Raw genomic sequence first — 15303 nt, 5'->3', positions numbered from 1 at the left:
GAAGGTGACCTCTTTTGAAAAATCTGGACCCTATGGTGACCCTCAAGTAGTAACCCCCCAATCTCTGTGCCATCACATTCACTAATGGAACCGAAATAACCAGCCTGGGCTGCTGCTGAAAAGCCAAGCCCATGGCCCCACTGGTGAGTAGAACCGACACCATGTTCCTTTCCCCACGGTGACTGGTGGAGAGGTCTGGTCTTACCGCCCGCCAGAGTTTACACCTGCTTTGCATTTTGCTCATGGAGCTTTCTTGGAGAAAGCAAATTGAATGGAATTCTATTCTAATCAAATCTTGTCACAGTAAAGCCCTGTTTTTAAGGTGGTGACTCTTTTAAGGTGGCATTTTAAAAAAAGAAAATAAAAAGATTTTTCCCTTTCTTTTTGCATGTTCCAGCTGTATTTCAGTACATGATTGTAATTCCCTTTATCCCCTCTCTAATAATGAAAGAACCTTGTTGTATATTGAAATTGGCCTGGCAGTGTGTAATTTATTTCACTGCAAAGTCTCTCTCTATAAGAGCCTCCTTTCTTTGGCAGCAAATGGCACAGAGAGACCTGCTGCTTGGCCCCTCCTCAGGAAAAGCTTATCACATGATGAAGGCAACAGTAGGAAGGAGAAACCAAGTGGCAGCCCAATCCCTACAGGAAGATTCGCTCCCACTGGGAAGCCAGACACTCTCCTCTTGGTGCTAAAATTCAGATTGCTTCATGGTTCTATTTGCCATTATATTTTTATTCCACCCTCTCTTTTCCTTCCTCCCCCGATGAGGTTTTCAGAGCTGTGTATTAACCTAATGATTCACTGAAGGGTTCTCTTAGTTCCATAATTCAATATGGTAATAGTGACTCACCTAGTTAGAAGGATATGTGGGAGGCAACCATTTGTTCCTTAAATCGGTGCAAGAATTGGTATGTCTAAAAGCAAAGTCTAGTGAGAAGATCTGTCCCTCTTTCTCTTTTACGTGTGTTTCCATCACGCCGTTTCATAGCACTCTACATGTTTATCGAGGAATGTTTGGTTACATGGATCCAAGCCTTGATCATGGGTTCTGTTGTTACGTGTTGTATATGTGGGGCAGGCAAGAAGATAGAGGTTCTGCAGCAAATCCTTCACACTTCCCCTCATTTTATGCACCCAGGCCATGCAAAGAGAACCGAGAGTTGCTGCATTCTCCTATTTGGGACTCCCACTGAGTGGTGGAGCACCTGGTAGGTACAGAGCTGGTGTAGCTAGCGATGCACCCAAATCCCTAGTGCAGGGAAAGTGGAGAGAGTCAAAGAGGAGTGCCTGGAGCATAATGTCCTCTGACTATGCTCAGCTGGAAGACTTGCCAGCAGGCAAAGATTAGAGCAGCCCCTAGGTTTCTCTAACCTCTACTGTGGGCTGAGCAGAGAATCCAGGAGCTGTAATCTGGCTTCCTGATATCCATCATGCTCCACTGCAGAAAGGGTGAACTTGATGAAGCAGAGATTCTGGCCTTGTGATGCTGCATTCAGCAGACAATGCAGCAAGTGACGGGAGGTTTTCTCAGTAACTAAGCTTGGTAATGCTGTGTGCCTAGAGGGTGCATCATGTGGGCTTAGGGTTGGATTGTGGTTACAAAATTCTGTGATGATTTTGGTTTTCTGTCTCTGATAGAAGTAAAATAATTTGCATATGGGCATCTTGCCCCATGGGTTGAATTTTCTAATTGCTTCTCTTTTCAGTTTCCCTGCTTACATGCAGTGGTGGCTGGAACTGGTTCTCACCATGTACAGTAAAATAAAATATAGGCTGGTATAGTAAGTCTGGCATGCAGGAAAATAAGACACTGAGCAGGTTTTTAGCAGATGAATGAACTCATGAGGAGTACAGATTTGATTGCCTGACACATTGTACCTCTGCAAGGAGTGAGGTGACCCAGTTTTGCTTGGTTTAACTGACTCATTCAGTTTCATCTGACAGTCTGCATCCCACAATAACAGAACTGCTTGCTAATGCTTTCCACTGGAGGTGATCAGCATTTCTCAATCGAAGTCAGGCTTCTGGATCGCAAATGTTAATCTTCCGCATTTTCTCTCCTCCCCCCCCACCCCATAACTAGTTCTCATGTGTTCTTGACTCAGGCAGGGCAGTATTTCCTTTCCCCACTTGTGCTTTCTGTCATGTGCACAGAGATTCCTTGAGTCCGTTTAATAATAGTAAAACAGCTGTTGAGCACAGCACTGCAATTTTCAGGGATTTCAGGAAACGAGGTTTGCACTGAAAACGAGCACCCAGCTTGCTCATTTCCCGCTGCCTCGCTACAAGGCGGAGTGGCCCGGTGGAGTGGCCCAGCGGAGAGGGCACTGGACTTGACTGGGACTCAGAAGACCTGGATTCTAGTCCTAGGCCTGACACTTACTTGCTGGATGACCTTGGGCAAGTCCCTTCCCTTCTCTTTGCTCCTTTCTACCCTGTTTTCCTGTCTTGTCAATTTAGACTGTAAGCTCTTCAGGCCAGCAATTCTCTGGCTATAGGTCTGTTCAGCACCCAGCCCAATTCAGATTATGAAACCAGAAGGGACCACTGTGATCATCCAGTGGGAGCGCCCCCTCCCCCCAGGGGCTGCAGAGATGTGCTGGCATCCAGCTGCTTTCGGGAGCAGCATGGGGCCACGGCATGCAGGCAGCCTGCCTGAGCCCTGCTGCACTGCCAGCCTGGAGCCGCCTGTGGTAAGCGCCTCCTGGCCGGAGCCTGCACCTTGCACCACCTCCTCCACCCCAACCCCCTGCCCCAGATCAGAATCCCCCTCCTGCACCTAAACTTCCTCCCAAGCCCCAGCCCTGTCCTGCGCCAAACTCCCCCCCCCCCACCCCCCCGAAAAAAGACTTGTATATAGGGGCCCCACAAAATCTAATAGCCGTGGACCCATAGGAGAGTTAATCCGGCCCTGCTGACCAGTATGTGTTACATGTCCCCCTTTGTGCCCAATCCACTGAGGAGGTGAGTGTCTTACAGTGCTCCTCTGTTGACCCTGGCTCTTTAGCTCACTCCTACTTTTCGCTCTGGAGATCCTTGGATCAACCTTGGTGTCAGCCACGTTGATGCAACTGCATCTGCAAAAGTAGTGGGTAAGGTATACATTTGTCTTGTCTTGTTTTTTTTTTTTTTGTTTCAGGTGAATATGGCACTGACGGGGAAGCCCTCCAGTGGGTCCCCCAATAACTCCAGATCGGACCAATGGAATACAGTTTTTCATCAGAAAAATGAAATCATCACCAGTTTAGTTTCTGCCTTAGATTCAATGGTGAGTGAGGCTGCTTGCCAAGGTGGTTTTTGGGGGTGGGGAGGCGGTTACACACTCATAAGGGATTGTTCATGGTTCAGGATAACATTGAAGGATAGGTTCTGAAATCAGATGATACCCATTAGAGCCCTCTCCAATGGGCCACAGGGACCCAAATATGAAATCCAATAATTTATCTAAACAAAGGGGGCATATTCATTTCAAGTGATGATTAACAATGATATTGCAGCAACCTGAGAGGGTTTGACAGCTCCTGAAATCACAGGAAAGGCTCTGGCTCTGAAAGCTTCGCGAGGCCATTCTGCCACCCAGAAGCTCACTTTACATTAGGTTAATTGGGTTGAATAAGAGCTGGATTTAGATGGGAAGGATATTGAGTTCATCAAATTGTACTCTGCTGCAGTAAAGCCAATCGAGCTGTTTGAGCTGTGAAATGAAAATCACATGCCCATCCTGACAGTCAGAGGGGCCAGAAAGTCAGCTCCAGTTAATTTTGCGATGTGTGGTGTTTTCCTATTAATATTTATGTTGGTACCAACTGAATTTATTTTTCTTGATGTTTTACCACTGTTGTTATGAGCTTTTACACAACAAGGGAATGATAACAATGGCTTTATCTCCGAGAACAAAGAAAATAACTCTCGGGAGAAATCTTGCACAAGTCAGTCTTGCTTACATAAACAAGATAACTGGTTAAGTTTCTCAGACCAGAGCTAATCTTATTTTTAACTGAAAAGTGTGTGTATTTACTCACATGTGTAGTAAAATGTGATTAATTAAATATCCCTCCCACGTAACTCCAACTATAGTTAACTTTTATATAAATATGATTGTGTGTGTGTGTGTGTGTGTGTGTGTGTGTGTTTCCCTCCGGAAAATGCTAAATATCCACCTCAAGGCCCCATTAAGACGCAGGTACCCGAAAACCAAGGCCCTCGAAATCACTAGTCACTTTGGGAGCGCTTAGCCATTTATATATATTACACAAAAAACTATGCCTCCTTGTGCATATGCATTAGGCTATTGTCTTTAATTACATGATCACGTACGTGCAAGCATTGCACAAGTAACGTTAATTCTGGCGTTTCCTAACTTTTGAATGCTTGGCTTTGGAATCTTAATAATATTGTTTTAACATAAGCTTTTGAGTGCAATTCTATATATGTTTCATATACAAATTTAAAAAAGAACTTGGAGTTAATTATTATTTGAATTCTTTGTTCATACATATCCATCCCACTCATTGACTGTTTTTTCCTTGACTGTTGTTTAGTTTAGTTGATTGAATGAATTAATGTACCTCTTGCTGTTTTCATGGAAGGGATTTTTTTTTTTTCCAATTAAGCTTTTTCTAGTTTACGGATGGTAAATCATTATCCTACCCTCTTCATGTCTTCCCCCAAAAAGGAATTGTTTCCCATTACTTGGGGTCCATCCACTTTCTTCTGAGAACCAAGTCCAGAGGTGATGTAGAAGGCAATACATGTTGCACATGGATAAGTGGCTGTCTTGGGGCTTGTCTACACTGGCACTTTGCAGTGCGGCAACTTTCTTGCTCATGGGGGTGAAAAAACACCCCCCCCCCCCGAGCGCGGCAAGTTTCAGCACTGTAATGTGCCAGCATAAACAGTGCACCAGTGCTGGAAGCTACGCCCCTCGTGGAGGTGGTTTTTTGGGAACTACACAAGCCGCGGCGGTGCTTTAACGTTGCCAATGAAGACATGCCCTAAGCGTACAAGACTCTTGTTGAGCCTCAGAGTATTTAAGCTTGCATAGTTACATGCTGAGGAGCCGGAAGAAGGTGTTAATTACATTGGGCTTTAGCTTCCTTCTAATGACAGGTTTCAGAGTAACAGCCGTGTTAGTCTGTATTCGCAAAAAGAAAAGGAGGACTTGTGGCACCTTAGAGACTAACCAATTTATTTGAGCATAAGCTTTCGTGAGCTACAGCTCACTTCATCGGATGCATACTGTGGAAACTGCAGAAGACATTATATACACAGAGACCATGAAACAATACCTCCTCCCACCCCACTCTCCTGCTGGTAATAGCTTAACTAAAGTGATCACTCTCCTTACAATGTGTATGATAATCAAGTTGGGCCATTTCCAGCACAAATCCAGGTTTTCTCACCCCCATACACACACAAACTCACTCTCCTGCTGGTAATAGCTCATCCAAACTGACCACTCTCCTTACAATGTGTATGATAATCAAGGTGGGCCATTTCCAGCATAAATCCAAGTTTAACCAGAATGTCGGGGGTGGGGGGGAGGGGTAGGAAAAATCAAGGGGAAATAAGCTACCTTGCATAATGACTTAGCCACTCCCAGTCTCTATTTAAGCCTAAATTAATAGTATCCAATTTGCAAATTAATTCCAATTCAGCAGTTTCTCGCTGGAGTCTGGATTTGAAGTTTTTTTGTTGTAAGATAGTGACCTTCATGTCTGTAACTGCGCGACCAGAGAGATTGAAGTGTTCTCCGACTGGTTTATGAATGTTATAATTCTTGTATTCTTAATTGTAAAGAGAGTGGTCACTTTGGATGGGCTATTACCAGCAGGAGAGTGAGTTTTTGTGGGGGGGGGGGGGAGGGTGAGAAAACCTGGATTTGTGCTGGAAATGGCCCAACTTGATTATCATACACATTGTAAGGAGAGTGATCACTTTAGTTAAGCTATTACCAGCAGGAGAGTGGGGTGGGAGGAGGTATTGTTTCATGGTCTCTGTGTATATAATGTCTTCTGCAGTTTCCACAGTATGCATCCGATGAAGTGAGCTGTAGCTCACGAAAGCTTATGCTCAAATAAATTGGTTAGTCTCTAAGGTGCCACAAGTACTCCTTTTCTTTTAGCTTCCTTCTAGTTGCTTTTCCTGCTACATCCCTGTCTTCCAGCCACTTAGCATGTCAATTCTCCTGTCTTAAAAAATTCCCTAGCCTTGGGCCAAATTCAGAGATGGTGTGAAAGGAGGTTTAAGTGGGTGAGAGTCTCAGGGAGTCTAAATTTGTGTAGCATAAATTGTGTAGCTGAGGAGGAAGGAAGAATGGGTAACCCATTCATTATTTGTATTGCTGTAATGTCTACGGATGTCAGTCAAAGATCAAAGCCACGGTGCTAGGTGCTGTACAGAGACTCAGTAAGAGTTTACAGTCTGTATTATGACAAGATGCAGGGTGGGGAGGGAAGGAGTAGGACGAGGCAACGATAAAGCAATCAAGTTATTGTACTATAAACAGGAGATCTTGGCTCACCACCTGACTAGCCATTGTCAGTGTCAGATGTAAGGCTCCCAAGACCAAAAGCAATCCCTAGAGGAAACTCCTTGGAGTTCAGTGAATATTTCACTGGATTGTGTTTTATCTCCTTAAACTTCCCTCTGAACTCGGTCCCTTAATCTCAAGACAAGGAGGATCTCTCTCCACAGTGGTGGGGCCTCTTAGCTTCTCATATTGGGTTTAGCCTTGATTGTAAAAAATCAAAGATTTCTTCAAGGGTGTGGGGCTCACTTAGGAGACTGTGTGAAGGAGCGTACGTGGTTTATAAATGGCACTAAATAGAGTCAGGAAAGCACCAGATATGTCCCCCATGCACATCTATAGTTTGTGTCGTTACTGGTAGGTGCATGCTCTGTGTCGTAAATTACCTGCCCCTCTGCAGCTCAGTGTCATGGAGATGAGCATGACCCCAGTATTCCACTGAGGTGTACAGTTCAGAGGAAGGCAAGCCAATGTGTGAAATTATTTGTACTGCCTTTTAGCAGGATTTTAAAACAATTTGTTCTAACAAATATTTCCATGTAACTGAACAGGGGCGGTCTAATAAACCGGGAAACCTGGAAGTGCTGTATCTATTCCATTGGTATATTGCAACTGCCTTGCAATCGCATGTGCCATTTTAAATCTATTGTGGCCTGGGTTGTGATTTTTAAATTTATAATGAATGTCCTTCTGAAGCCCCTCTATTCAAGTCACTTCAAAATCCAATAGAGAGAGGCTGGTGTTGGGGAAAGAACTTGGAACAGGAGGGTTCAATTTCTGGCCCTGACACAAAATATCCTGCATGACCTTGAGGAAGTCATTTAGTCTTTCTGTGTCCCAGTTCCCCTCACTGTCGAATGAGGATAATAAAATTTCGGTTCTGCCGCTCTTTGTCTATTTCAGTTGTAAGGTCTTTGGGGGCAGGGGCCATCTGTTGCTATGGATTTATGCAGCACCCAGCGCAATATGATTCTGCTCTCAAAGGGGGTTTCTAGATGCCACAAGAATACAGATAATTAATAACACTGGAAACATATTGTCAGGAACATCGGGTGGATAAGAGACCCTAATAACCCATAATTTCTGTGTTGATTAAATACACAAGGAGAGGGTCTTGACTGATGAAGACTTTGACTGCTAGCCAGCAAATATTTTGTCATTGAAATAAAAGTTCTCTGCAATTTTTTTTTAATTAGAACCGATTTAAAAATGCTAATTATTTTTCACAGGAAATTTTAGCCAATGTTTTTTGTTTTGTTCTGGTCTTCAAGTGCTTGTTCACATCCATTCCAATAGGCGTGTGCGTGCCACATGTCGGAAGGTTTTCCCCTAGCGGTACCCTGGAGTGGCGCCCTCCCTAGATCCCCTCATTGGGGTATGTCTCGGTCTCAGGGGTTTAAATCCTGCCAACGCTGCGGGAAGCCTGTGCCCAAGGGCCTTAAGTGCCTGGGTGAGGGCCAGCAAACAGACGTGCTCCATTTGCAGGAGCGTTAGACCCAGGGCGAAGAGAGAGCGGGGCTATCGCCTCAAACTCCGTTGAGTAAAGGTGGCTCTTCACCCTCACTTGTCACCGGCAGCGGCACCAGCGACATCGGTGTGCGGTGCACAGGCTTTGGCGCGGGATGCCCCGGCACCGAAAAGACTCCTCCAGGGAGCGTCGACACCGCTCCCCGGCTCACAAAGTGGGTTCGAGCATGCAGTCCTGCTCGCAGTCCCTGGTGCCGGTCCCCCGTCAGGAAACGGCACAGGGATCCCAGCGGGGTGTGTCCTCCGACAGGGCACCCACAGCCTCGCCCTCGGATCCCTGCACTGTCGACTCCGGCCCTGCCAGGGGCTCCGTGGAGTCTGGTGCTCGTGGACTCCCTGACTGGGGAGGAGTTGGAGGCTGAGGTTGATCTCCCCTCCACGCCGGGTACCTCTGAGGCCACGTGGGACCTTAGAGCCATGGTGGCACAGTCCCCGGCCCTGCAGGTGCAACCACCAGTGCTGGTCCAGGTGCGGGTGCAAGGCCCAATGGCGCCGCCGCCACGCATTCAACACCGGGGCAAGCCAACGATGCCACAGTGCCGTTCCCCGTCGCTGCGCTACTGTTCTCTGGCGCCGTCGGGCTCCACCCCCCATGCTCTGGCTCAGACTATTCTTCGCACTCCGACAATGAGTTGTTGACCTCCCGACATAGCTGGTACCGGTCTCGGTCCCGGCACCGCAGATCGCGGGACGTGCCCGGCACTGGTGGTATCCTGGCCCCCACAGTGTCAGGAGCCGGTACAGTGGCCCTTTTGGACTCCTTGGGCCTACCATCAGCTCCAGGGCAGGGCTCCAGGGCCGCATCCATGGTGTCCGCGCCCTGTGCTTCTCTTTCAGCCATGTCGGTGCCATGCCGTACTCCCACAGCACCTGAAGACCCCCCACGTGACAAGGACCGTGGGTCTTCGCAAGCGGGTGCAACTCTCGAGCCAGCACCCTGTGTGGGACCAGCGCCACAGTCCCCCCCGAACAGGGCAGACATACCCGAGCCAGCCTCCGGAGAGCCTGAGGGTCAGGAGGACCCAGTCCCACAGGCCACCTCATCCTCTTTGCCGGATAAGGCGGTGGCTGGCACCTCCACCACCACACTCCCTGCGATGGACAATAGGGCGCACAAAGACCTTCTTAGGAGGGTGGCCCAAAACATACACCTCCGGGCTGAGGCGGTGCCAGAAGACTCGGACCCAATGGTGGACATTCTTGCCCCGGAGGGTCCTTCTAGGGTAGCCTTGCCCCTTATAAAGACTATACAAAACACCACAAAGGGGTGGAAAGGTCAAAGGGGTGGAAAGGAGGTATTTTGTGTCGCAGAAGGGGTACGGACACCTTTTTAGGTGGAGCCTGGAACATTAGTAGTGGATGTGGTGAACCACAAAGAGCGGCAAGGTCAACCCCTGGGTCCTGCCCCAAAGTCATGGGAAGCTAAGAAGCTGGACATTTTTGGCTGTAAAGTCTACTCGACCAGGGGGCTCCAGCTTTGCATTGCTAATCAGCAAGCAGTGCTGAGCCACTATGCTTTCAATTCCTGGAGTGCACTAGCCAAGTTCTAGGAATTTCTCCCATCACACTCACGCCTGGACTTCATGGCGCTTCTTGAGGAGGCCAAGGTGGTGTCAAGGACCTCCCTCCAGGCCGCCCCAGCCTCAACTGATCCTGCAGCTTGGACCATGGCCACAGCAATCGCCATGAGACAGAGTGCCTGGTTACAGGTTTCGGGCATACCCCCGGAGGTCCAGAACACCATTCAGGACCTGCCCTTTGACTGTGTGGGCTTGTTTGCCGAGAACATGGACTCCCGCTTGCACAGTCTGAGGGACTCGAGAGTGAGATTGACACTCCCGCACCCCAGAGGAAGCCCTTCAAACCCCAGCCCCCCTCCTACTTCTACTCCAGACCCCAAAGGCAGGACTCAGGCAGGAGAAGGGGCAGGAATAATAGGAGGCGCCAAGCAGTCCTCCTCAGGCTAAGGCCAAGGCTCGTCCAAACAGCCCCCGGGGCCGAAACCTAACTTTTGAAGGTGCGCCCAAGGATTGAGCACCAGGACTCAATCTGGATCCTTACCCTCCCTTTGTGAACCAGCTATCCCACTTCTACCGTGCTTGGTCCCAGATCACAACAGATCGCTGAGTTCTGAGCACAATAGGGGTGGGCTATTCTATCCAGTTCTGTTCCCTCCCACCTTCCCATCCACCTTCCCCGTCCCTCTTCATGAGCAACTCCTTCTCCAGGAGGTGCAGTCGCTCCTTGCTCTGGGGACGATAGAGGAGGTTCTTCAGGACTTCAGGGGCAAGGGATTTTACTCCAGATATTTCCTTATCCCCAAGGCCAAGGGAGGACTGTGACCTATTCTGGATCTGCGAGACCTCAATGCATTCATCAATAAAGCCAGGTTTCACATGGTCTCCCTAGCCTCTATCATTCCTTCCCTGGATCCGGGGGACTGGTGCGCCGCCTTCAACATGCAGGATGTTTACTTCCATATCTCCATTATCCCAGCCCACAGACGGTTTCTTCGCTTTGTGGCCAGCGGCTGGTGCTCCCATTTGGGCTCTTGACGGCCCCCAGATTGTTCACAAAGTGTATGGCAGTCGTGGCAGCCTTCCTCTGTACCTGGACGACTGGCTCATCAAGGCCCAGTTGCAAACACAAGTGGAGGTGCATGTGGCCCTAGCCCACACCACGTTCCTCAGGCTGGATGTGCCAGGGGTTCTGCTCCTTTCTGAACCACAGCCCGGGCTTCACCACAGACGCTTTTCACCTCACGCGTCCGCCGGGACAGGGCTTCGTTGATCCTCACGACGCCGGTGTGGTTTGCCATGCTGTTAAGCCTGTCGGTCAACAAACCAGTAACCCTTCCCTTATGCCCAGACCTCATCGCTCAGGGCCACAGCAAGCTCCAGCAGCCCAACCTGGAGTCCCTCCACCTCACGGTGTGGGAACTCCCATGGTTGAACCCATTGGAGCTCCAGTGTTTTGGACTCTGTGAGAGAAGTTTTCCTGGGAAGTAGGAAACCTTCCACCCGAGCCACGTACCTGGCAAAGTAGAAGTGGTTTTCTATGTGGTCCCTGCAGAAGGGTTTCCTACTGCAGCAAGCGCCAATTCCCCTCGTTTTGGACAACGTACTGGACCTGAAGCAAGAAGGGCTGGCAATATCCTCTATAAAAGTGCACCTGAGCTCCATCTTGGCCTTCCACCAGGGGCAGCGGGTAGATCAGTCTTCGGAAACCCTATGGTGGGCTGATTCCGCAAGGGCTTGGACAGACTTTACCCCCATGTGCGGCAAGAAGGAACTGAGCAGGCGGCGGGTCGGCAGTGTCCTATATACACTGCCATGAGGGCGCCACTCAAGGGGGCTCCACTGCCGACCCGATGGGTGCTGCTAGGGGAACACCTTCCGATGATGATTGTGTATGTGGCGCGCGCATGCACACACCTGTTGGAATGGACATGAGCAACACATCTCGAAGAACAAGAGTTATGAAAGGCAGGTAACCATTGTGGGGTTTTTTTTGTTGTTTTTTCTTTTAATTCCCACTGACATTCTTGGTGTTTTTTTAAAAAAAATAAAAATAAAAATGGTGTTTTAGTTAAAATTTTTTTTTTTTAAAAAAAAGTCCAAACTGAAAATTGTTGCCAAAACAATGTGTTTCTGGGGGTTTGCTGAAAAAACAAAGTTTTAGACTAAAATTAAAATGTTTGTTTTGATTGAAAAGTCATTTTGCACCAAAAAAAATGTTGCATGGAAAGAGTGACTTCCGGCTCCACTTACAATGTGTTTATGGAATGCAGATAACTCCGTAAATACACATTAAATTGACAGATGACCATGTGAAAACATGAGATGCTTCTACATTTTCCCTCTTCTAACCCAACTGCTTTTCCCACCTCCCCAGTGTTCCGCACTTTCCAAACTAAACGCCGAGGTAGCCTGCATTGCAGTTCACGATGAAAGTACCTATGTGGTTGGGACAGAGAAGGGGAGAATCTTTATGAACACAAGGAAAGAACTGCAAATGGATTTTCACAAGTTCTGCAGTAAGTACCCTCCTGGTCCGGGTTAGAATCCAAGTCCACGCTTGGTAACGAAGAGTTTATTTCACGTGATGCTGAGGTGAATGTAGAATGCTAGTGGTAAATTCAAATGATGTATTTGGTTTCCTTGCTACTTTATTGTGCCACATTTATTTTCCATGTGGCAAGGCCACAGATGGATAGCTTGGGCCCCTTTTCTGTAGCCCGCAGAGGCTGACGCTGCTGTTGGTCAAGGCTTTCCTTTCTCCATTGGTGGCTGTAGCGTGAGACTGTAACTTGTTGTAACTCCCTGTGAGATTGATTCTGTTTTACACAATTGCTTCTTTGTGCCATGCTGGCTGTGTAAAGAACCCTTAAAATGGTTCCAGATTACATTTACTCTCTTTGAGGCCCGTTTACACTGCCATAAAGGGCCCTTAGTGTAAAGGAAAATTAGGCCCAGGGTGTTTATTGGTTAGGGGCACTGGCAAAACACTTACCTTGCGTGGCATGAGAACAAATGTTTCTCTTCCCTTTCGATCCCCACCATGACCCTATGCAAATAGGCCTGCGGAGTAGTGAGGTCCCCGGCAGTCGCTCTTGGGCATGCTGTCTTGGTCCCCATCCCAGAGGCTGAGCAAGACACTAGCATCGGCAAGGGGAAACCTGCAGGCAAACGGAGAACCAGGCAAAGAGAGTGGGAGATAAGTGTTACGCCATCTTCCTCTGTCTGTGTTATCTGTGCCAAGGCCCAGCATGTCCTTATAAATCACCCTAGTAACTGAAGAGTTGACATGGACACTGGGGAAGCAGGTGACCCCTCCCAGGCATGAACCAGCAGACCCAGCCACAGCCATCCCCCGCTCCCAGGAGGTCACTAAAGACTCAAATATGTTCCACAGACCTCTCTAGCAGGGTGTAGGTAGCGCTCCTGACGTGTTGTGATTCAGCGCCCGTGGAACTGGTTTCAGGATTGTAAGAAAGACCTTTTTCCTTTCTGTTTGTTTGACACCATGGTAAAATAGAGCTAATCTCACTTTGGGTCCAGAGGTTAAAGAAATGGCAGTCCACTCCAGGCCTGCTCAGTGTAAGGGTTATACCCAAATGTCTCTTCCCAAGTGATCAAGGTCACCATAACACTGAGGTCTGGCTGAGATGGAACTACAGTATATAGGGTGGCCTGAGGTTTCCTGTAAGCTTCTTGCCTTGTCTCCATATGTTTCAAGAGCCGCACTCACATGGTGCAAGGACCTTAGGGAAAGGCTCTGTCCTCAGGACCAGCAAAAGGCATCCTTCTTTGAATGCTGTAAGGTTTGGGGCTAGACTGTGGCTGTTAAATTGCATGTATAGCCCTGGTCTTGGAAAGCCAGCACACGGGCAAAACAGTTGGTGGCAAGCCCATTTCAAGAATGACTAGGAATAGCTTGCAGTGAGCCTGGCTACTTGAATTCATAACTCTGCTAGACACTGAGAATCATGGTCTCAACAGAGACACTGGTTTCATGGCTCATTACAACAATTTGTAACCTCCTAATCCTCCTTTGTCCTCTGATTGCAAAGGTGTTAATTGCCCACTTCATTTGAATTGGTTTCTTGCAACATGTGTTAACCCCTCATGTGTAACATTCTGTTCCCCGTTTTGTTTAGCTGTGACACTCTGGTTACCTTTCCCAGACCTAAAGAAGAGCTCTGTGATTCTAAAGCTTTTCTTCCGCCACCAGAAGGTAGTCCAGGACTCCAGTAAGAGAGATTCCCTCACCGTCCTTGTCTTTAAGAATAGTTTTGTCTGAAGCTACTTGAGCTCGGAGAATTTCTGGGCTAGATGCTGTATGTATCACAAAGCAAGTCTGCGCTTTTCATTCAGACAAAGCAGGATTGAGGACATCACATCCCCCACGCTTGCACCGAAGGTGAGCTCACTGAATCAGAGAATTGTTCTCCTTTCCTTCTTTCTACTCCATGCCAATGCAAGTGAAGAGAAAACCTGGATGTAAATGACAGCCCTAAAGATCTACCTGAATTGGACCAGCGAATTCAGCAAACCAAACTCCCTATTTGCTATCACAAGTTGGAGGGGGGAAAATATTAAGATTTCACAGCTTGATGCTCAGCAGCTGCTTTCTTAGAATCTTATAAGGCAAAGAAATTTGCAATTGGGAACCTTGAAAGCTACAGTATGGTGGTCACAATCTGCTGATGGTAACTTTGATCCGTCAGATGCGACCTTCAGGAGGTGTGTGCTCGTCTTCTGGTGCATGCATGGACTCACTCCTGTGGACAAGCGAGAACAGCATTATGCTCTATTACTATTGTCTTCTTCCTACCAGAATTTTTTTTGTCACTAGTCACATCCCATCAGTGCCAGGTCAGTGGCCATGTCTTAAATCTGAGAGGAAAATTTCTTTTTCTCCGAGATTGCAAGTCCACTGATCCGGATCCATCCTCGGTTTCAGTTTTTGGGTGTTGGCTGCTCCAATTGGAAGAATTGGACATCATGCTTTTAGTTGCATGCCTGGTTTATTACGTTAGTGTTCCACAGTTAATGTTATGACCAGTGCTTTGGCTTTCGGAGGACTCTGGCAAACAGGAAGTTGGCAGGCCAGTAGCAAAGGGCAGCTCGTGACTGATTGCTCTGTACGCCTCTGCACACTGCAGGGAAGGGCCCCAACCTATCCGTGCCAGATCAGTGGATTTACAGTCTCTTAAAAAATAAATGCCAGAGAGAAGATGAAATTGCAATGCCCTGCTGGGCAGTGTAAGTAAAGGAGCAAGGTCAGTGCTTTCCTTTCTCAAGCCAGAGGAGTGCAAGCATATTGCAGGGGACAGTTTGCCAGCTGATCAACTCCCCACATCCTGCCCTCTTTCTCCGGCCATTTCCTGCAGGGGCCTTTTTCAAAACATGGCTGCTCTGTCCTTTACCTGTAGGTGAAATGCTGCTGTAGATGATGCAAAGGGCAAGGATTGTGGAGGGAAGTAGGGTGACCAGACAGCAAGTGCAAAAAATCAGGGGTGGGGAGTAATAGGAGCCTATGTAAGAAAAAGATCCCAAAATCAGGACTGTCCCTATAAAACTGGGACATCGAGAGGGAAGGCAATTTAAAAGAATGTACTGGTGGCCCGCGTCCGCTGCTAGGATGAAAGGCCTATGGAAAGGAAACCTAAATCTCCTTTCTCTGAGCCCATGATCGCTGTGGCGAAGGATGTCTTTGGCACACAAGCCAGTGCTTTACT

General features: G+C 48.0%; 1 protein-coding gene across 9 annotated transcripts in view; it reads left to right on the top strand.

The window, feature by feature from the left end:
* GTF2IRD1 (GTF2I repeat domain containing 1) overlaps nt 1–15303 on the top strand; it is a 174354-nt gene that overhangs the window by 69181 nt on the left and 89870 nt on the right. For 8 of the 9 annotated variants that reach the window (XM_075120865.1, XM_075120866.1, XM_075120867.1 and 5 more), the window contains 2 exons: nt 3144–3272; nt 11955–12096. In XM_075120865.1, the coding sequence (XP_074976966.1) occupies nt 3150–3272; nt 11955–12096 (265 nt within the window). In that variant the 5' untranslated portion in view covers nt 3144–3149. Of the gene's footprint in view, nt 1–3143; nt 3273–11954; nt 12097–15303 lie in introns of those variants that run through there. The other variant, XM_075120869.1, reaches the window with a different exon arrangement.

Source organism: Caretta caretta, chromosome 17, assembly GCF_965140235.1.
Source record: "Caretta caretta isolate rCarCar2 chromosome 17, rCarCar1.hap1, whole genome shotgun sequence".
Classification (NCBI taxonomy): Eukaryota; Metazoa; Chordata; order Testudines; family Cheloniidae; genus Caretta; species Caretta caretta.
The sequence above is the reverse complement of the archived record's forward strand: the minus strand, read 5'-3'. Positions and strand labels throughout refer to the sequence as shown.